At 46.8% G+C, this 21,571-nt stretch overlaps 1 protein-coding gene across 6 annotated transcripts in view; it reads left to right on the top strand.

Annotated features, from left to right (window-relative positions):
- The window catches only part of TP73 (tumor protein p73), a 74,371-nt gene that overhangs the window by 27,878 nt on the left and 24,922 nt on the right, over nucleotides 1-21,571 (top strand). For all 6 annotated transcript variants that reach the window (XM_034753382.1, XM_034753381.1, XM_034753383.1 and 3 more), the window contains exon 4: nucleotides 6,464-6,709. In XM_034753382.1, coding sequence (XP_034609273.1) covers nucleotides 6,464-6,709 — 246 coding nt within the window. The remainder of the gene's footprint in view (nucleotides 1-6,463; nucleotides 6,710-21,571) is intronic.

The following is a 21,571-nucleotide window of genomic DNA, read 5'->3' as shown; positions in this document are numbered from 1 at the left end:
GCCATAGAATGCGAAAGTCCTTAGCTTCTCCAAAGACTAGGTTCTACATGTAATAGATCAAACTTCTCTCAGATCAAAATGATAATCTCATGAGAACAGGCTTTTTCATTTGTGAGATTTCCAGAGTGTTCTGACTGCATCTGAATAGGAAACACCAGAGGAGCAATGCTTGAGGTGGAGAATTGAGGTATTTCTCCTCTGATCCCAGGTGACACCAAAAAATATGCTAAATTTTTTTTTTTTAAAGTTCACATTTTTGGAATTGGTTTTTTTTCAACCTCAGAAAAAGGCTGGATTTTGGTCTGAGTTTTGGATGTAGAATTAGTCAGTTTTTGTTTTTCCCGGAGTGGTTCTGCCACACTTACATGGTATTTAAGGCCATAGAATTTACCAAATAGAGGAGAACAAATTCCATCTTGTGCCGTTATGACACGGGCATGCCCAAACATGCCCTAACATGCCCAGGCAAGCATATTACACCTATGTCTGACCAGCTTCATGATACTTCACCAAAGTGGGGGAAAACTAAGAACTAGCTGATCGCCATGGTTGTTGTGAGAGGTTTGTATGGCAAATATTTTAAGGGCTACGTAAAATGTAGAATACTGTGGTCCCAAACTGTTGGAGATGAAACGTCACCTGAGGTGGGGAGGGTCTCAGGTAACTCAGTCAAGAGTGAGAATCATCAACATCTTTGGACCCAGCCCAGCCTGGTGTTCACAGTCTGGACCAGATGCAGGCCTGAGCATCTACAAAGACAAAAACAAACAAACAAAAAAACTCCAACAAAAGATTCTGAACAGGGGACCCTCAAGGGCTGAGCTGAAGTAAATGAACTGATTATGAAAAGAGACAAAAAGTCTGGGGCTGCATAGAAGAAGAAGAAGAAGAAGAAGAAAGGGCACAAGATGTTATTCGTTACTGAGGTGACAATCTGCCAGTATGCACATCCCATGAAAAGTGGATCCCACCTCTCTGGACTGGACCAGTGCTGTTAGGACTGACCACTGGGTGAGAAATACTTTATTAGACTGAAAGGGAACTGGTTAATAAGTACAGGCTCTCGACTGCATTTTATATTTTATGTAACACTGTAACCTGGTGGTTCCAGTCCTTTTATTTGCATCCATTTTGGATCTTTATCTTAAGCTGTGCTAAATAAACTTCTGTCTGGTTTTACAGTGGACACGACCCAGTGCCTTGCACTGAAGAGAGTGCTGACGTGAGAGGAGGCTGGTGGACGGGGGTACACTGCTTCCATGGAGGCAGCAGATCAGTGTACATTGAGGGTATCCAGAAGATGAGGGACTGGGCACTCGAGTGTAATGAGGTGGCATGTGCTAATTGTTAGCCTGCAGGGGGAACGAGCGGGGAGGGGCTTGCAGAGCCGGGAGCAGAGCACGGGAGGATTTTCCCCTTTGGGCACAGATAAGGCTCTCTCATGCTGTGAGCAGGTGATAGTGATTCACACTGGACACCTTGGTAACCCCAGAAGTGTCACAGACATCAGCTGTTAATGGAAATATTTGACAATGGAAATTCAGAACAGAGGCCGAAAACCAGCTTTATAAGAAGGCAGGACCTGGCCCAGTACATACAAAACAAGCCGGGGTAAATCTGGCCAATTATCTTATTTTCACTCTGCATCAAAGCTGTGCGTTTGAGCATCTCCCAAACCGTGGACTGCATTATTGCAAACTGCTAACAGACAACATCACTTGTGTAAAATGAATTGTACAGCATGCCTTTGAAAGGTGATTGCAACGTTAATCCACTCTCACAAACCTAAATAGGGAAACTGGGTAGGTGTGTGCATGAGTGGGTGTGAAGGGGTGAATGGATGGATATGGGTGTGCATGTGTAAAGTGAGAAATAGGCCCTATTTGCAACAATGCGATCATCTTATCGGCGGGTATGTTAATGACGCGGGGGTGTGTGTGTGTGCTCTGTGGGCTGTATGTACCAAGTTCACCACCAAGTAATTCAGGTGCTGTTTGTGGTATTCAAGACATGCCATGCAGGGGAATGTTTGCTTGTTCCAGAGTGGAGGCCTTGTCAAGGATTCATTTACAGAGTCTGGTAGTACCACTTTGTATGGACAGAGGGCACTCTAATGACTCTTATGAGTATCTCGAACGAACTTTGCCGCTGTGTCCCTCAGTAAATTGCAACTTTTACCAGATAAAATTCCAACCCTTCCCAGGGCGTCAGTCTCATAACTTTCTACATTTGCCTTGGAGGAAATGCCCCTACTCCCCCAAAGCAAACAGCACGTTATAACTGAAAAGCAGCCTTAAGTCCATGAAAAATCTGAGAGAGGAACAAAAAATGGCTGTGAGACGGGGGTTGCTCCATGGTTTAACCAGTGGCCTGGTGGGGAAGGCATGGGGTGTTTTCTCCAGCCCCCCCCCCCTTGATATTTTTATATTTAGGAGTATTACTTTCTTTTTCAGTGTGATCCCACAAACAGAGCCCGTGCATCCAACTTCTCCCTGATTCTGAGGGTTTCCTGTCCCATGGATGCATGCATGCATCTCCTAACAGAGAAAGAGGAGATCTCATTTAAGAGAAGGATCCTTTGTCCTGTTCTGGTGTGAAATATTGTGCAACTCTCTCCCCTTTTTCATCCCTGTGAAATCAACAGGAGTTTGCCACTGACTTCAGGAGCAGGATCTATTGATATATCTGCTGACACACCCCTATCTTCATAGTTTCTGAGCACCTGGGGGCTATGATGAGGTTTGGTTGGTGACATTTGAGCCATAAAGCCCATTTGGTGGTCTGGTTTGGCAGAAGTAACAGCTGTGTTCTGCCTTGATTTCCTGGTCCTTATTCTTTGGACAGTCAGACCTAGATTTCTCCAGTCTGCAGCTCTAACCCATTCAGAATCATTTAGGTTTTAGTGTATGTTTCCGGGAGATAGCAGAGGGGGCTGCTTTTCAGACAATCAGTGGGAGATGATCTCTCTTGCTAAACTTGATTACATGACCGGAAAGCTTTGTATGAGCACAGGGTAGATAAAGAATTTCAGTTTGTCATTAAGTCCAAGATTTTCAACAGGGACCAGTGATTTTGAGTCCTCACGTTGAGACTTCTTAAAGGGCCTGATTTCCAGAAAGTGCCAAGCAAGCATCCCCCTCTGAAAATCAGGTCCCTTTAATTCAGGCATCCACTATCAGTAGTCGCTTTGAAAATAATATGTGGGGTGAAAGTTAAATCAGGAGGCAAACTGGTGTCTGTAGTGTCCCTTCAATGGGAGTTAGTCCAAAAACCGAGATGTGAAATGTCACTCTGGGGCCTGGGAGTGGGCATCACTGACATAATAGGGTCATGACAGGCCAAGAGCGAGGTTCATTATCGAAGAGGGAGAATGTGTGTGTGCGTGTGTCCATCTGGGTTAACAAGCAGCATCAGACCCACATTTTCACAAGCTCAGAAGTACCCCTAAGCAAGACATACAGTAATTTCTGTTAGCAAACGATTATTAAATGTCATGTTTAACAAAGGGACCTCATCTTGCGGCTGATCTATTGAGGGAATGACTGACCTACAGCTATAAGCTAGAGGAGTCCTGTAGAACAAGTGGTAGACATGGTGCTGGAGGTCCTCAGTTCAATCCCCAAAGGTGATTCACGACGGTGCCCGTTGCGAACGAACCTCCAGCAAACCCCACCTTTGTTTCACTGCTATGATGAGGCCTTGCCATTGGCCAGCAATTGCATCTTTGTGCAGAAAGTCCCACCTACCAATGTGAGTCGTTTTGTCCCATATATTTGATTCGGTCGGCCTTATGGAACTGAATGCAGCAGCCAATTGCATCTCCCCTCCCCCCCCCACCTCCCGGTGTCATGGAGGGCAGACAGGACATGGTGCAGGATGCCTAGGAAAGGTGTGCCCTTTGAAAGGTCGGGCAATAGGTGCCCAAAGGCCTAAAAGTGGCTGGGAAACTGGTGCTTAGAAGTCCGCCTCCCCCTGATGCTTAGAAGTCCCAGAGCTGTCCGTGCAATATATCATTACTCGGTGCATTCCCCCCCAGGGAAATGCATTCTGTCCCACTTTGGTACAGTGGTGACCTTTGCTCAAGCCTACCCTTGACTTTGTTATTGGGCTGTCTGCCAAGGATTCCCTGGGCTGAGCCCAGAAGCTGTGTTTTGCAGCATGTATGTACATGTACACACATCGCTGTCTGGTTCTGGGCACGCTGCAATTACCAGGAGATAGAGACTTTTCGAAGTTATTTTCTCCTAAATTTCTTACAGCTCCCGAGTGGTCTTTGTTGCTTTGGGGGCAGCGGAATCATGGTTGTGGGTTTCACCCACAGGTTGTTCCAAAGGGACTAGAGTCAGAGTTTGACGATTCTTTATGGGCTGCTGCGATCCCTCAGTATCGTCTGCATGGGCTACGGCTGGGCTTTTGGCATTAAATGCTGTCGGTGGTGTTAGACTAACTGGGGGGAGCACAATCAGCCTGCGATGTGATGGCAAGCGGAGGAAAGAGACACATGAGGAAGAGTTTGTCTAATCGGTGTCACTTTCCTGATGGGAAGAATTGGGAACAGCTAGAAAAAAATGAGGAAAGTTAAATAGATCTGGGAGGGAAAATGAAGAAGGAAAATGCACGAAGGAGGAGTAAAGCTGGAAGAGAAAGGAGGGAATGAAAGAAGAAATAAGGTGTATTCCAGTAGTTTGGATAATGATATGAACTAAACATGATCCGCAATTGCTAACCAAGCAGATGTGACAGGTGAGATATGTGTAACTAACAGGCAGGCCCCACTTATTTGCTGATGTGTCTATGTTCAGCATAACCCAGCACAGCTAGTTTATGGACAGGAATCAAGCCCCGGAGTCCTGACTCCAGCCCTGTACCTGGTCACCAGACCATCCTACTTCCCTCTGTTATCACTTCGCTATGTCTCCACAGTGCATCTGCATAGATAGCAGATTGCCACAGCACAGCCTTGCTTCCCAGAGCTGATAACAATGAATCCACTTGGTGGGTCAGAGCTTGAAGGCAGCTCTTTGCAGCGGAGTGGATCCTTTTAAAACCCTGTGCTGGCTCCGAGTGATACCACTGCTAACGGAGTGCAGCGTGTGCATGGAGACTGGAGCCGTGGGCTCCGCCCTCACATTCCAGCCACCAGTGTAATTCATTCAAGGTGACTCTTCTGGAGCGAAGTGGGGAGCAGGGAGCATTTTCCTCCACACACGTGAGCGGTTTTTTCCTGAGTACTGGGCATGCATGTGTTTTAAGGACTCTCCTCTCTCTTCCAGCCTGGCTCCGTCTCCCGATGGAGTCTGCAGTGAAGGCACAACCCTGCACTTGTGGCATCTCACTGCTTTGCTATGAGAATAAAGTCACATCGCACAGGCATCAAGGTGGGATCTGATGGGAGGGTAGATGGGTAGTGACTGGGTGGTGGAAGCCCCTGTGTTTACACAGAGGCATCTCAAGCAATGAACAAACCCTGGGAAGAAAGATAATCAGAAAGGCTGGAAGGTAAATTCAAGGCGTCAGCATCAGTCTCTCTTCAGAACTGATTCTTTTGTTTTCAGTTTACTAATAGATCTTCCTTCCTTCCTTCCTTCCTTCCTTCTATGAAATAGTGTAAAGTCTGGCTACTGCTGAGCATCTGGGTTGGGGCTTCTCTACAGCTAAGGTGGGCCCAACCTACAAAAGAGATCCAGAGTTCAAACCCCACAAAACTTAGGTTGGCTGGACTCTGGGGGTTTGGTTCAGCCCCTTAGAAAGACAGGAGCCATTTGCAAAGTTTGGCTCCTGGCCTGGGTTCCTGTGTGAAGTTTGGGAGTGTTTGGCTCAGGGGTGGGGTTGGTTTGGTCCCACATGAACTGAAAGTGCTGCCATTTGAAATGGAAGTGAATGAGCCCTTACAGAAAGGTCCCTGATGGAACCAACGGGGATCTATAGAAATCCCTCTGAACATTTCCAGAACTTAACAGAGGATGAGAGCCTTTCCATCACACTTGTTCTGGCATCCTATGGAGTTCTGTAGTATTGGTGTATTTTGTAGGGTGAGCTCTAAGATCATTATCATTTTCTAGTCAATAGGCCATTCCCATAAGGGGAGTAGCAGAAAACAGCAAATATACATCTCTTCCTAGCGACGCGGTGATTTCCCTGCTAGCGAAAGAGGTGGTTTTACACTGTAAAGTGCACTGGCAATCCAGGAATCTTGGCACCTGGCTGCCTCCATTATGGATGAAGCTGACAAAAGGGGGTGATGTCAATGTGTCAGGTTTTATCCCTTTTACAAGTGGTGACCTGTTTTAAAAACAAACCAACCCAGAGGAGGTATTTCAGCTAATGTTCCAGTGCGCTGGCCCTTTAAGGAGGCTGTAACAGGACACCTGAAGTCCTGGAGAAGTGTAGCTGAGATTTCATTGTCTCTAAACTGGCTGGTGTTTTCTTTTTTTTCCCCTCCTCCCCTTTTCCCTTCCTCCAGTCCCAGTTTAATTTGCTGAACAGCAGCATGGATCAGAGCATCGGCAGCAGAGCGGCTTCCACCAGCCCTTACAACTCTGAGCACCCCTCCAATGTCCCAACGCATTCTCCCTACTCGCAGCCCAGCTCTACCTTTGATGCCATGTCCCCAGCTCCTGTCATCCCCTCCAACGCTGACTACCCTGGGCCCCACCACTTCGAGGTGACGTTCCAGCAATCCAGCACAGCCAAGTCTGCCACTTGGACAGTAAGTTGCATGAGTTCGTCTTGACTTCAGTAGAGAGATGCATGTGTGTCTGTAGAAATGTTCGCAATGAATCTGTGTCAAACCCTTTACTGTCTCTGTATCATTTCGCAGAAGGAGACACAGTGCATGTTTATATACCGTGGACGTTGCAATGTCAGCTGCAACATGTATAGTTATTCGATAGTCAGCAGAGGGTATTTTGGTTGCCACCTTTAGAGGTAGCAAATATAACTCAAGCCTGACAAGCAAAACTTTGGGAAATAGTGGGGTTTATTTTCAGGATTTATTTCCAGACACAGTAGATCCCTAGATTTTTCATATTTTTTTATTTCTGTTGATTTGTAATAGCAAATGAATCACTCAAGCTCTAGGAGCCCTGATGAGAATTAAACTTGCAGCCACAAAAATATCATTCAGCAACATCACACAATAAGAAAAACGAACAGAGCAGCCAGTGGATAACACAGTTGCATAGACCTGTCCCTACAAGTACGCCAAAAGCCAGCCACTCAGCCCATGGCTTTCACAGCATGTCTTGAGGTCTATGAAAAGCGTCATCTCAGCAGAGCAAGGGACAGGGAAATGACTGAGAGAAGAAGGGTGCTGCTTTTCTCATCAGCGGTTAGGTCCTAAATTCATGTCATAGGGGCTTTTGCATAAGCATGGCCCATAAAGAAAAAAAATTATTGACACTTATTTATTTTTAAAACATTTCTGTCCTAGACATTTCTCTGGAAACAAAGTATTCACAAAAAAACTCCCAGTGCAACTAAAGCACCCTGGGAAAATAGATGCATCTTATAGACAGAATTCCTTTCCCTGGGGGAATGCCTGCCAGGGTATAAAGACTGAGGTGAGACAGCTGACACAGAAAGGGAGCAAAGGGGTTTCCTGTAGGGTTATGGTTTGACCGTGCTACCAAACCAGCACAGCAGATCTTGAGTAACATGTATCAGCCCTACGTGTGACAATGACTTATTTTTGGAAGCTGATGTGTTTAATTACTGTGAAAGGCCTTTTAATGATGGACAAAAAGTTGTCTTCCGGCTGCTTAATGTATGGGCTAAGAGCGTTGAAACCCCAAATAGCTGCAGCTCCTATTCTGTTCTTGTCAGTCCAATACATGTCACCCCTCTAGCTGCTGCGTGTGGGAATGGAAAGTGCACTCGGAATATTGCCTAGTGGGAGCGTGGCGGGGAAGGGGTTAAAAGGGTGATTTATAACAGCTGTCTCCCAGCAGTTTGTTTTGTAATTCTAGACAGCCAAGCTGCCCCATGACAATGAATAGGGAGAGCAGTGAGGGGTCACCTCCGCGGGGCTCCCAGGTGAGCAGGCAAGGGAGATGAACGGGACTGCTGAATTCTAAGCATTCCCAGCACAGCGCTGAAGTAGGGAACTCCTATCCCGGTGCCCTCAGCACACAACGAGCTCTCGTCGGTATGATCTCCCGGCAATTCTACGCCAAAATATACTGGATTCTGGTATCGGCAAAAAATAAGGAGCCATTGTGGTGTAAAATAAAGCAAATGCAAGGTCAATCCGTATGGCGTAGCACTGACCACTCAGTCTTCAGCAGCGGCTCTAAGACAGCAACAGAGCTTCTAAAGCAAACCAAAAATAAATCTGGTTTTCAAGGGATCATCACTTACTTCATGGCTTGGCGTAAAGGGCCAGAGGCTCTGGTGTAAATAGCTGAGGAGCCGGCCCAAACATTTTATGGGGAATCTGTACCTGGCCAGCATTCTAGTTAAGAGGACAGGGTGTCTGGATGGCAGTGTATCCCCTGCCCCTCTCTGGGTCTGTGATGTGTAGATTAACAATGGGGTATCTCCCTGGGTTAGGTCTGGGATTAACATTAGGCCCTGAGGGTAAGAAACAACCCTAGCCTGTTCGTCTTCCCTTGGGGGGAAAGTTCCCTCGGTGAAATGTGAAGGTCAGTAGGAATTGCCCAGCTAGTGGAGGGACTCAGGCCTGTGATAGGAGCCAGGTAAGAACCTAGGTAAATCGGTAGGGCCAGATTTGGATGAAAGATGGAATTTTCTGCCCAAACCCTGGTTCTTTGATGGGGCTGTTCAAAAGGAAGGGATGCCAAATGGAAAACAAATGTAGGCTACTGTGATGGGTCTCATCTCTGAGATTCCTCCCTCCTTGGGCACTCCCGTGAGCTGGGAGCCACCACGTGGATCGGGGGTAGCATGGTGGTCATCGAACATGGTTTGGTCAGATACAAAAGGCAGAGCTGCTTTAATCGTGAGGCCTGCACTTTGACATCCCATCCCCTGACAGTGCAGGTGAGATACTAATAATCAGCCTGGCGGCAAACAGCACAGAAAATAAACTCAGCATTTCCCAGGGGGATTCAGTAGCCTACTTGGTCTGGTATTTCCCACCAGTGATGCAAGCGGAGTGTATCAGCTACAAACTCCTGAAAGACAATGAAAAGCCAGAGACGGTGCAGCCTGTGCTAGCCAGCTGGCTTCACTGGGACAGGAACAGATCCCGGATAGCAGAGAATGTCCTCCTGGATTCTTACAATACTCCTGACATTAATACACACAGACACAGAGCTGTGGACAGGAGCTGTTCAGTACATGTGAATCAAGGGAAAGCACCTGCTGAAGGAGCACCCACTGATCACAGTTGAATGAACCATTAGGAAAATGCCCTTTTCCTGCTCTCAAATGCTCACTGATCATAGGATTTGTGCCTGGAATACACACACTGTGTATATACCCAATGCCACATCATTCCCACAATAGCAGCAGCTAGGGTGACCAGATGTCCCAATTTTATAGGGACTGTCCTGATTTTGGGGTCTTTTTCTTATATAGGCTCCTATTACCCCCCACCCCCGTCCCGATTTTTCACACTTGCTGTCTGGTCACACTAGCAGCAGCAACAGTTAAGGACAGAGCAGCACAGAAACAAGTGCGTTGGGCTCGTCCCGTACGGCGCACAGCCACTGACTGCATCACAGCCCTCGTTCTGTTTCAGTGCCATTGTTCTATCGCTTTCAGCTTTGTTGCTGACTGTGGTGTCCCAGGTTAGTGGAACCTCTGTTTTTGGGACTGGCGAGTGTGTTCTCTGTCACAAGAGATCCGGGCATGCTCAGCTTCATTGATGATGTCTCCACTGCATGGGCATCCACACAGCACTGATTATACTACCAACATCCTCTGCCGTCATGCACTGGGCTCCACATAAAAGCTAGGGTGGATACTTTTGCGGGATATTCAGTTCTACAATTATTACAGAGCCCTGCTCAAGAAGCTGGGATCTTCCCAGGACCTTGCACTAACGCAGGACAAATGATCGAAATCAGGATATTCTTATCTCACGGGAAGCACAGTGGAACCTGCTTTGCATTTCATTCAGAGTCAGTAGAATTCCGCTTAGAATGAAGTAGAACGAAAGTCCCAGACTGTTTCAGCATAGCACACTGTGGTGGCTGCAACCCTGGTTTATTGTATCCTTACACTTGGAATGAAGCTGATCTGTGCGGGGGGGAGGAAATGACTAACATGAGAGGCTAGTTTTCATGTTTGGAACCCCAAATTATCATCCCCAGCCATGCATTCAAGTGCCCAGATCAGCTTTAACACCTGAACGAGGCATGTAAGCCCACATGGCTCAAATATATTTTTGAAAATTAGCCTCCAGGTAGTTGTAGGCACTTCGATACCACAGTAAAAGAATGAATATGTGGAATGAATGTGTGAGATAGATAAAAATTGGATTCTGCTCTCATATACTCCACTGCAAGTCAATTTGGAGTAACTCCACTAAAGTCTGTATAGTTACAACATGTAAAACCTGTGCGAGATCAGAATCAGGCCTATCATTTCCCTGTATTTTGGACAGTGAAAATTGTGTCAGATGCTTGGTTCCAAACATCAGCTGTGTTGCTGGAAGAAGCATAAGTTCCCATGTGACTCTGCAGTGACCATTGTAATATCTTCTCTTTTAACAAATACTGGTCATGCTGGATTGGCAGCGAAACTCATCCCTGATTGACAAAGTGTCTGAACTTTGTAATTTTGTATTTTCTGTTAAAAGAAAGAGATTATTTTCCAGGTCTGTTTTCTCTCCACTAGACTGCATTCTTTATTTCCCCACTGGATACAACACTGGAGAATGAGTATTTGTGCAAAGAAAATGATTACAATTGAATCAAGTGATCACAGTCTAATTTCGCTTGCTATATGCAAACAGCAGACAGTCTCGACCAAAGAAGTACTAATCAGCGGTTAGGAAATACAGACAATTGATAAGGGAAGCTAAAGGTATCAATGAAAACTCTATGGCCAGTGGGGTTGAGGACAGCATGAAAGATTTCTTTAAATATATCAGGAACAAATGAAATCCTAGTACTGCTATAATTCTGATACTAAACAAAGATGGCAAAATTATTAATCATGATGCAGAAAGTAGTAGTCCACAAATATTTCTGTTCTGTGTTCAGAAAGAAAAAAGATGTTTTCATATCTTATAGAGATACAGAAATGTTTTCTATTCCATCAGTACTAGGAAGGATTGTAAACAACAACTATTAAACATTTTAAAATCAACAGGACCATATAAATTGCTCCCATGAGCATTAAAAGAATTGGCCAAAGAGCTCTCTGAACCACTAGTGTTAAATAAAACTTGGAGCACTGGATTGGAGAGAAAAAAGAAAAAGCCAGTGGATGATCAAAGACCCGCTTGGCCAGTTAGCCTGATAATGATCCAAGGCATAATCATGGGTAGGCTGATAGGGGGATACAATCAGTAAAGAATTAAAAGGGGCTAGCATAATGAATACCAGTCAATATGGATTTATGGAAAATAGATCTTGTCAATAGGTCTTTGATGTTGTGTTTCAATGAGGACACAAGTTTGGTTGATAAAGGTAAGTGTGTTGACATAATATACTTAAACTTCTGTAAGGCATTTGACTGAGAGTATCTCTACACAGAGGAATAGTGCACAGCAAGCCTGGGTTTAAATCTGCAGTGACCAGCTTGCCACGCACTAAGTGGCTATGTGGATCCTGGTACCACACACCGAAAGTTGCATAGTGTGCTTTGACATACTGCTATTCCAAGTACTTGCATGGGAAAAGATTTCTGGTAGTACGGGGCTCTTTAGTCTAGAATTAAAAAGCATAATGCGGTCCAATGCTTGGAAGCTGAAGCTAGACAAATTCAGACTAGAAATAAGGCGCAAATCTTTAACAGTGAGAATAACTAACCGTAAGAACAACTTACCAAAGGTTGTGTTTCTCCAACACTTGAAGCATCTCAGTTAAGGCTGGATATCTTTCTAAAGAGAAGCTCTAGCTCAAGCATCAAGTATGGGCTCAGTGCAGGAATTACTGGCAAGGTTCCCTGGCCTGTGCTAGGAGGGAGGTCAGACAAAATCGTCATTTAGCCCTTAAAATCTGTGACTTTATGAATCTATGAAAGGGAATAACAGAGAAAGGGACCGAGGCTTCAGTTGCAAATTGAGGGCTTATGTGGGTCAGAGAATGTTTCTTTAGGGCTTCTCCATGGGAATCTCCTGCAGAAGATGCATGTGACTCGGGAGTGCCTGTCCTGTGCACTGACCGTCAGACCAAACCTGTCTCTCAGCAAAGCGTTAGTGGTTTCTGTCTCTTAGCACAATCCTTTGGAAATAAAGCCGTTGTTGTATTTTATGCAAAACCTTGGAGCCAGGTTGTTTTTTCTAACAATCTCTTTGTTAGAAAAGGCCATGAGGTGGGCCAGACCCTGAAAATGAGATTTTTTCTGTGCCTTGGAAGGTCCCTCTGGTGGCTTGTTTCCTGGGGTGGGAGGAAGGGAGTGGATCTGTAGTAGTACAAGACAGGGCATGCAGGGTGCCTACCTGCTTGTTGGAAGCTGTCAGGACTCTCCGTTGCCTGGAGCTGCCTGTACATGCTAGAGCTGGGAGCCGATCTCGGCTGTTTTCTCACATTCAGCCCCCTTGCCACGCCAGCCAGCTGGTAACTGATAGATAATTAGTATTTTTCTCAAGTACAATTTCAGACTGACTGCTGCTTCCCTCCCCTCTAAAAACATTATCGTCCTCACCAAAGCCAGCAGAACCGTTAATAGGGTCTTTGGCCTCCCGCGGCCTCACTGAAAAAGAGCCCTAGGAATCAAGCTACCCTCCTCCTTCAGATCAGGACTTGTCCCTGCATTCCCTGATGACCCAGAACAGATGAAGGGTCCATCCAGTCCAGCATTGTGGGCCTGAGTCTCCATTGGCTGGCCTTGCTAATGGTTTACACTAGCACTTTGCACTCTCTTCGCTCAGGTGGATATGACTGCACGTGGTGCAGGCAATAGAGAATCAGACCCCAGCTCTGCCACAGAAGGTGTAACTCTCCATCCTGGTCCTGGTGAGGATGTTGTTCTTGGAGGAAGGAGACAATGTTCACCCCAGACCTCAGCTGCTGACCAAGCTCGCACTCTGAAGCTAGAAACTGATAGTCTTCAAAATGAAGTGGAGCAGTGCTGGACTGAAATCTTGACATAGGCCTGGGGTGGATTTAGTGCCCAGTTCACTTACATTGTTTCAACCACAATCCAGAGAATGGAACCAAGCTGCTAAGGGAGACTGTGACCATCTCCGTGACTGGAGAGATTCAAGGCTGGGACTAGAGATCAGCCTGTCAGGGATATGAATAGTTCTGGACCAGGTGACCCAATCCAAACCAGGTCCAACCCCAGAGCTAAGTCAGTTAGATACTACAGTGATGGGCATGTTATAGGAGCCTAATTAGACTGATTCTCCAATTTCACAGCTTGATTTCTTACTGCATAAATGTTAGGGCCAGGGGCTGGGATGGGGAGAGCAGGGAAGGGAGAGGATGACCGAACAATGTATCCCAAAAGTTGGTTGCGCCTGCTACAGTCATCATCTAAAATACCCTGTAAACGAACAATGGCAAAAATCTGTCTCCCTCTAGCAGCAGCAGTAGGAAATAACTAACTCCTGGCACCGCTCCTTAATGATGTGGAATGCTCAACAGTCTGCTGAATGTCCCTTAATAAGGGCCGTGGCCGTGAGTCAGATCACACTCTGCCTCTGAGCTCTGCACACTTGTGCTTGTCTCCAAGCAGCTGAAAAGAAATCTGAGTGGGTGAAAGAGGTGGAATGGCAGAAATAGGAAAGCATCCGCAGCGGGGGTCTGATCCAGAGACCACTGACGTCACTGGGAGTCTTTCCATTGGCTCCAGCTGGGCATGGCTCACGCCCCTAAGTCCCCGCTACAGTGGGATTGCGGAGAAAGGCCCATGGCAGTGTTCGTGAGAGCTATTTTCGGCAGGCCCTGGGAAGACGCTGGAGCAGTCGGCTGTTCCAACATGACCGTGGTATCAGTTACATTATCTCAGAAGTTTATGGAACGCACTGATTGATGTGAGGCCTTTTGCTCTTTAGCATGAAGAGCGAATTCTCCCTCCTTGGTGCTGCCAGCAGAGCCCAGTTAGACAGTTAGGGCCCCTGTAAATTAGCAGCACTGCATCAAAATATTCCTGGGCCCCTGCAAGCTCCATTCACCCCTGCGTGACACCTCTGAGGTCCTCTAAAGTCAGTGAGGCCCAGCTGAGTTATGTCAGCGGAGGGACCGGACCTTGTTCCCTATGTGGTAACAACAGAAAGTCCCATGTGGTGAGAATCAGTCTCCTTCGGGAGCCATGAGCAGTGGTCACGGAAAGCATTCTTCCAGGCCTGATTTCCATGGCTCTGAGTATGCACGTACATGCACTGAAACGCAAGAGCAATTTGCATGCTTGGCCAGGTACATGTTTTCCAGGCACATTTTGGTGCTTGTGAAAATCTCTCCCTGTGTTTCTGTCTCTGAACCAATGGAAAATAGACCTGACTTGACGCCAGACCTGGTAGCTACGGGCACCCAGTCTGAGTTCAGTGAGCTATGTGAGGAGTGGGTGGCTCTGATGCCTAGGTGTGCCCAGGCCTGAACCTCACACATTATTTTGAGGGGGGTTTTCTTGCCATTTTAAACACATTTGTAATTACAAATAAATAAAGGCATGTTTTGTGCTCGCCACGGGAAGCCGGTGCAGTCCTGCACTGAAGACAGACGCGCACTCCCCCCACCCCCTGTATAGTCAGAGGCCACTCAAGGCAACCTGCTGCCCAAGGCAACACTTGAGTATGATGCCCCCCACCTCTCAGATTTTGCCCACCCACCTGTCGTGTTATGACAGAGGGGCAGTTGAGCCAAGTTTAAGTGAGTGGCGTTGAAACCTGGCTCCTGGGGGTCGCAGGTTTGGCCCTATCCGTGGTCATGATGGAGGGGTGGCCAGGCCAAATCTGCTGCCTTTCACCAGTGTGAGCCATGGTCACCAAATCGCTCTTTTCACTGGCCTTTTCCCTCTCTAGCCCCGTCTGCTCCTCTTTTCACACTGTCCCCTGCATGGACCAGGAGCCCAATAATGCCCAAACCTCAGCCACACTTTCACACTCCCAGTGTTTGAGTGGCGGTGAAATTAGACAAAATTCCAGCCCAGATTGATTGGCCTTGTTACCCAGATCACAATAGCTGCAGCACAGTTGGCGCTAACTGCCCCCTGGCTGGCTATCTTTCCAAAGAGTCCTTGGACTGCATGGGCTGTGAAGGGTGAATTTCCTTCTCCTCCCATCCTCTGGGCTGCCCCGGATGAAGTGCCCAGCTGCAGAGCTTGCACTGATGCAGCCTACACCACACCTATTCTGTGCATAAAGAAAGGCCTTGATTCTCCCAGGCTGTCAGTCGGGTACCTCTCACAACTGGCTGATTCACTTGAAAAGAGGAAAACGGAATGCCGGGTCCTTTACAGAATCGCTACCAGGCACTGCTGGGGGTGGGGGAGGGAAGTCAGACAGCCCACCTGATTGTAGCAGTCCTCGTTCAGCGGGGTTTGTTCTCTAAAGAGGGGCATGTTGATCTCATCTGGAAGGCTGTTTGCCTGCTGTATTTTCTCCTGCTACGTGGGGAGGATTAGGTTTTTTCCTCTTCTGTATTAGAGCAGATTAGTGACATTCTCATACCCTCCAGTGGATTCTGGTGACGGATTCAGGGGCGGGAGCAATGTACTTGTGCGTTGCCATCCTCAGCAGCTTGGAGAGAGGATGGTCTTGTGGTTAAGGGATTGGAGATCTGAGCCAGTTCCCAGCTCTGCCACAGACTTGGGCTTGCCACTTGTCTTTCTGGGTCTCAGTTCCCCATCTGTAGAATGGGGATAAAAATCACTTCTTTTCCTGCCATTTGTCTGTCTCGTCTATTTCAATTGTAAGCTCTTTGGGGCAGGGACTGTATCTTACTATGTTGCCCCATGTACTTAGGGGGCATGTGGCAGGAAGCTGACATCTGCTATGCAAATGGTTGAATGCCTGTTCCCAATGGTTTACTTGCCAAAGCAAAATCATCTTAAATCTTGTTTAGTAACTAGGCTCCTTGGATTTACACCTTGTTCCAGTGATTGAAGTGCAGGAATTTTCTGGGCCATTCGCTCACCTCTGTCTCTCTCCTTTATCAGCCAATTCATTTAGGGCCTGACCCTGACTTCAAACACAAACTTCAGACAGTTTCCAGTGGTGTCAGACTGAGACCTCTCTATTTACATGACAGCCTGCAGCTGATCAGCCTCTCTCCCACACTCCAAATTCTGCAGCATTATCAAGCAGCAGAGAAGTTCAGGGACACCTGTTTCCTGCTGAGGTTTGAAATCACCTGGAGAGTCAGGCAGGAAGATACAAAAGGAAGTTGTCGGATGTCAGAAGCTGCAGAGGGGAGGTCTCTGGCTCCAGCAATGGTGAGCAGGGACACAGAGGAGGCCAACGTCGTATATGCGGAGGGAGAAGGAGGCTGGTATATTTATGCTCCAGTTATCATCGTCTCGGTGTTAGGGATTTGGGGTTCTTGTTGCTGATAGGAAGACTGTACCTATAAACTGGGAATTTGGTGCAATTACAAAAAGAACAAAAAGCACATTGGACATAGTAACCAAATTTACAAAATACAGCTCTGAGGAAAAGCCACTTCGAAAACCTCTCAAGTCAGCAGCACAGCTCTGGTATGCACGAGCCTTTCCCTAATCCCAACTGTGCTACAGAGCACAGCAAAACAGCCCTCACAAGAGTCATCTCCTCCACTGGTGTAGAAAAAGGGTATTAGCCAACGTTTGCTCCATGCTATGCCCTGTAAAGCTTGAGATGTAGCATGACTCCTTTATGGTTCCTGAGTAGCCTGACCAAGGAAAGATAAATACACAGCCTGGAATTCAGTAATAACATGTGTGTGTCCAGTATAGGATAATGCAAGAGCCCTTGATCTCATGTTTAGGCACATAGGATGCGCCATCCTGGATCAGAGCGTCCATCCATTAGCTCCAGTGTGGACCCACAGCTGAGGTTATACTGGGGGGCAAACAAAATGAACCATAGTGCACCTGCCCCTTTGTGCAATGCCGTTAGGGGAATCCTCCTTCCTGACCCCTGGAGTGATCAGCGGGTCTCCCGAAGAATGAGCTTGGATGCTTTTTTTAAGCCTGCATAGGTGCAAATCCAGCCTTGTATAAAGTCAACCTACAGCATCTCCAGCAAGAAGTTCCACAGTTTGAATACATGCTGTGTGAAGAAGTGTTTCCTTTCATTGGTCCTAAATGTACCTGCCATTAATATCACTTCGTGTGTCACCACCAGGCAGATCTTGGGGGAGAGGTGTACTGGAGGGCTGGAGAATTGGTCTTGCTCAGCAAATAGCTCCGATCTCAATGCTTTGCAAGCCAGAATTTCATTTCAGAAGGGCTGCTCTGTACTCAGCCTGTAGACCTCTCTTGTGCATGAGGAACAAGGAAACTCCTTGTGAATGATTCTAGAATGGGGGGCATTACTTGAACCCAGAAGTTTCATTCTTAGCTAAAAGGACATCCCAATAATTCTCTGTATGGCTTTCAAGTGCCTTTCTGAATCCAAACTGGAGAATACTAAGTGCTCATGGAAACCACCATGCAATAGAGACGGGGGCACTTCCCAGCGATGCAGGGAATGCGCTGAAGCCCCGATTGCCCACTCAGGCTCTTTCACCACCCTGGAGCCTCACAGCTTGCGAACAACGGGAAGGTGGTGTCAGTGCTGAGCTGATAGTGTCAGAATGCACCAAGGAGAGCTGCTCTGAGTTCCCATCTCTGCCACAGACTCCCTGGGGAACCTTGGAAAATCTCTCTGCACCTTAGTTTCCCCATCAGTAAAATGGGGTAATAATAAATTAAATAATAATAATACTTCCTCCTCTCTCTATTTAGATTGTGAGGTCTTTGGGCAAAGGCTATCTGTGGCAATGCACCGTGGGGCCTGTTCAGGGAGTGCTAGCTGCTAAAGATTAATTAGGATTCTACTCCAGGTCAGATTCTATTGCCCTGTGTTTTTGCACCAGCGTTTTCAGCTAGATTCCCCCAACCATATTTCTTCACTCTTTACCCCCACGAGTTCCCCGACACACCCCAAAACAACTGCATTGCTGGGTTTTCTGCTTGTTTCTTAGTGGCACTTGGCCTCTGTGCAGACTTGGTCACGTGGTCAAAGTAGCCAGACAGAGAGCGCGTCAGATGTACTGGAAAGATTTGAAAAGAACTAAGTATGTGTGGCTCGGCCAAGCAATGAGTAAGAGAGGATGTGAGCCCCGTCGACAGGTATTTTAAAGGTGTAAATGTCAGGGAGGGAGGGAAATCAATTAGGGTGAACCATGGGACTGTAATTAGGAGTAATGGCAGGATAGTAAGCACAGAAAAATGCAGGCTGAAGAACAAGAAATCTATTCATTTGTGGTCCTGCTAATAGATCTGGGGTGCAGCAGGTGGGTGCAGCCTTGGGGAGTCTCTGGTAACAGCCTCAGTGAGAGCTGGGTTTGGCGGTCACAGGTCCTCCTGCAGATCCCCCAGATGTGGAGTGAGCCCTTGGGCAGAGCAAAGCCCACCCTCTGAGGGGATGAGGTGAGCTGATCTCGGCATGGGGATCCTTGCGAGTCTCCCTGCTCGCCTTGTGTTTGTTCGGAGCAGAGCCTTCTTCTGCATAAGGAGCTTTTGGCTAGGCAAACAACTGCAGTATCCATAGAGGAAACCAAGGGTCCTGCCGCTTTGGGAAGAGCCCACAGCAAGCCTTTCAAAGCTAGGATGCTATGCACACCTTTGTGTCCCTGTGTCCATGAAGCCTTCCGGGTGAAGAGGCAATTTTATGACAATCTGTTTATTGTGAGAACTACGTTACATTCGAGTTAAAGGTGGGGCTAGCAATGCCCACAGCTGGGTGGAACATCTACCCACTGTATAGCTGCAGCCGGGGAGATTTTGGGAAGACGTATGATCCTCAGGAGTCCTGGGTTCCACTCCCGGCTCTGCTGGGTGGCCTTGGGGCAAGTCACTGCCCTTCTTTATGCCTCAGTTTCCCCATTCCATAAAATGGGGATAATGCTACTGACCTCCTTTTGTACAGAGCTCTGAGCCTATGGAGGAAAACACTGTATAGGAGCTAGGTATTGTTACATCCCCTTTATATTCCCAACCTTTTACTGTCCTGCTCGTTTAAACATTCACTTGCAGCCATCCTGTGATCACCACTGTCCAGAACCAAGCAGCTCAGTGTGAAAGAACTGAAATTGTTCTCTTCAACTTGATCATTAACGGCCACTAACTCCACTTCTTTTCTTTTGGAGGATGGGACGAAGTGGATGGGAAGTGGGGTCAGATGGGACTGGGACTTTCTAGTTTTATAGACAGTCCGTGTAAGTCTTGTGTACATCTCCCGATACAGTGCACATGGTGCCCTGGACACATCCACATCCTTCCTCACGCTAAAAGCGAAACAAAGTAACTTGTGATGGAATTTCCAGCTCAGTGAGAAATTATAAAGACCAATGATTAAAAAATGGTTATTAAAAAAATTAGAAAGAAAAAAGCCCTGCAGTCGGCATGTCTTCCAGGATCTGTTGTAACAGATTCGTCCGAGCCAGTTAACGGTATTTGCGGTTTGCAAGATCCTACATGTCTGAGTACAATGACAGACACATTATTATCACCTCTCTGCTGTGATCTGTCCAAACCTGTCCTGGGATGCAGCTCCACAGCTGCTTGCTAGGGAGTACAAGGAAATTAGCAGCCCGAGGCAGCACTTTTCTTCTCTCTCTCCCTCTTGCCAGTCTAGTGGCTTTATTGGGATCCATTGACTGCAGTCCCGGACACGTCTTGAGTAGGACTAATGAGGAGACTGGAATGTAAGGAGGAGGAGGGGGTTGCAGGGGGAGATAGTGGGGGAAAATGTAATTGTTGGGCAAATCATTTCCTTCAAGGAAGAAAGAAGCAGCACTCGGATCCAAGCCTCCCGAAGTAGACAAGTCTAGACGCTTCTGTGTCAACAGCTGAAGATAAATAAGATTTTTATCAGTTCAGAATCTGTTGGGACACATCCGCCTAGCGGTTCTGCAGAACAGGGAGAACTGGGGGGAAGGGATGTTTCGATTAGGCCTTTTCACACAGAATGTTTAGATTAGATTTTGGTTTTAGGCTCTCAAAGCGCTATGGGACAATGCTTCTCTTTTCTCCTATCCCCGTCACAGGAAGCAGCGCCAGTAGATATAAGCAATGAAGTAGCTTTGTCCTTAGTGGGGTTTGGAATTCTGTTCCCCTGCTCAGAATGCAGGGCAGTAAATGGTAAAACTCGGAGCAGTTTGACACTGCAGACAAGCTCAGACTTCACTGGGTTTGCATGGAGTATTCGAATGGGATTTCGACCATGTCTCTGTAAAACCCTTCCTTGGACCTAAGCTCTAGATGATAAATATCAGCCTCGGGAGGGATGTTATTAAAGAGTCTTATCACAAGAGCAGATTACATCCCCAGTCACTGGTGCACAATGGCTGCTCTGGCCCACCCCAGAAATGGCTGCATTTCAGAAGATAGGGGAAGTGACCTCTATCCCATGACACACTGGGATTCTTGGGTGTGAAAGGCCCTGGAAAAATGCATGGGATTAACTCAGAGATGTGCTTGAATAGTGAAAGGCTGTCAGTGTTTCAATATTTTGGCTCCTCCAATAAGTCCTACGACTCTGGAATGTACTTGGACTTAAAGAAAGGAGGTTGCAGTAGCAGAGAAGAAACATCTAAGCAGGTTGAGGTCTGATTTTCATTGCAACAAATGAAAAAATTCTGGCATTAGAAATTGCATCAATAGGGCAAAAATTGGATTAAAAGACATTTCAGATAGAACAAGCTCAGTTTACATCAGATTGGTGCTACTACCATTATTTGCTATTAATTATCACAGTAGCTCCTAGAAGCCCCAGCTAGGCTGAGGCCCTATTGTGCTCATTCCTATACAAACACAGCATAATACAGTCTCTGCCTTCGTTCAGTGAGGGAAATGACATTAATAATAAAGCTAGTGGGAAGGAAGAGGCTAAAGGTCTATAAATACCCAAAGGATACAGTAGGGACCAAAAATAAAGGGTAGGAATAATACGGAGGTGACAGCACAGGGAACACATTTAAGATCTAGTCTCTATTAGAAATGGAATCCTAAGAGGGAGATCGCTCTGGTGATAGATTAATCCACCTTGGGAAGTTAGAAAGGGAGTAGAACCCAGGTGTCCTGGGAGCTAGTCCCCTGATGAAGCCACTAGATATGCACACTGAGTAAAGACATCTACATTTAGTTTGACTGTGCTCCACCTAGACCAGGGACAGCTCCTTTGGAAGCGGTCCAAGACTTTTTTCAAAATGCTTGTTCAACAGCTCCTTTCAGGAAGCCATTGTTGTCTTTCTTTCTTTCCAGTTCTCACGCGAATGGGAACAACACATTTTTACAAGAAAAAGCAGAG

The sequence above is a fragment of the Trachemys scripta genome, chromosome 19 (assembly GCF_013100865.1).
Source record: "Trachemys scripta elegans isolate TJP31775 chromosome 19, CAS_Tse_1.0, whole genome shotgun sequence".
In the NCBI taxonomy this organism is placed as follows: domain Eukaryota; kingdom Metazoa; phylum Chordata; order Testudines; family Emydidae; genus Trachemys; species Trachemys scripta.
Note: the sequence above shows the minus strand (reverse complement) of the source record. Positions and strands in the feature narration are given on the sequence as shown.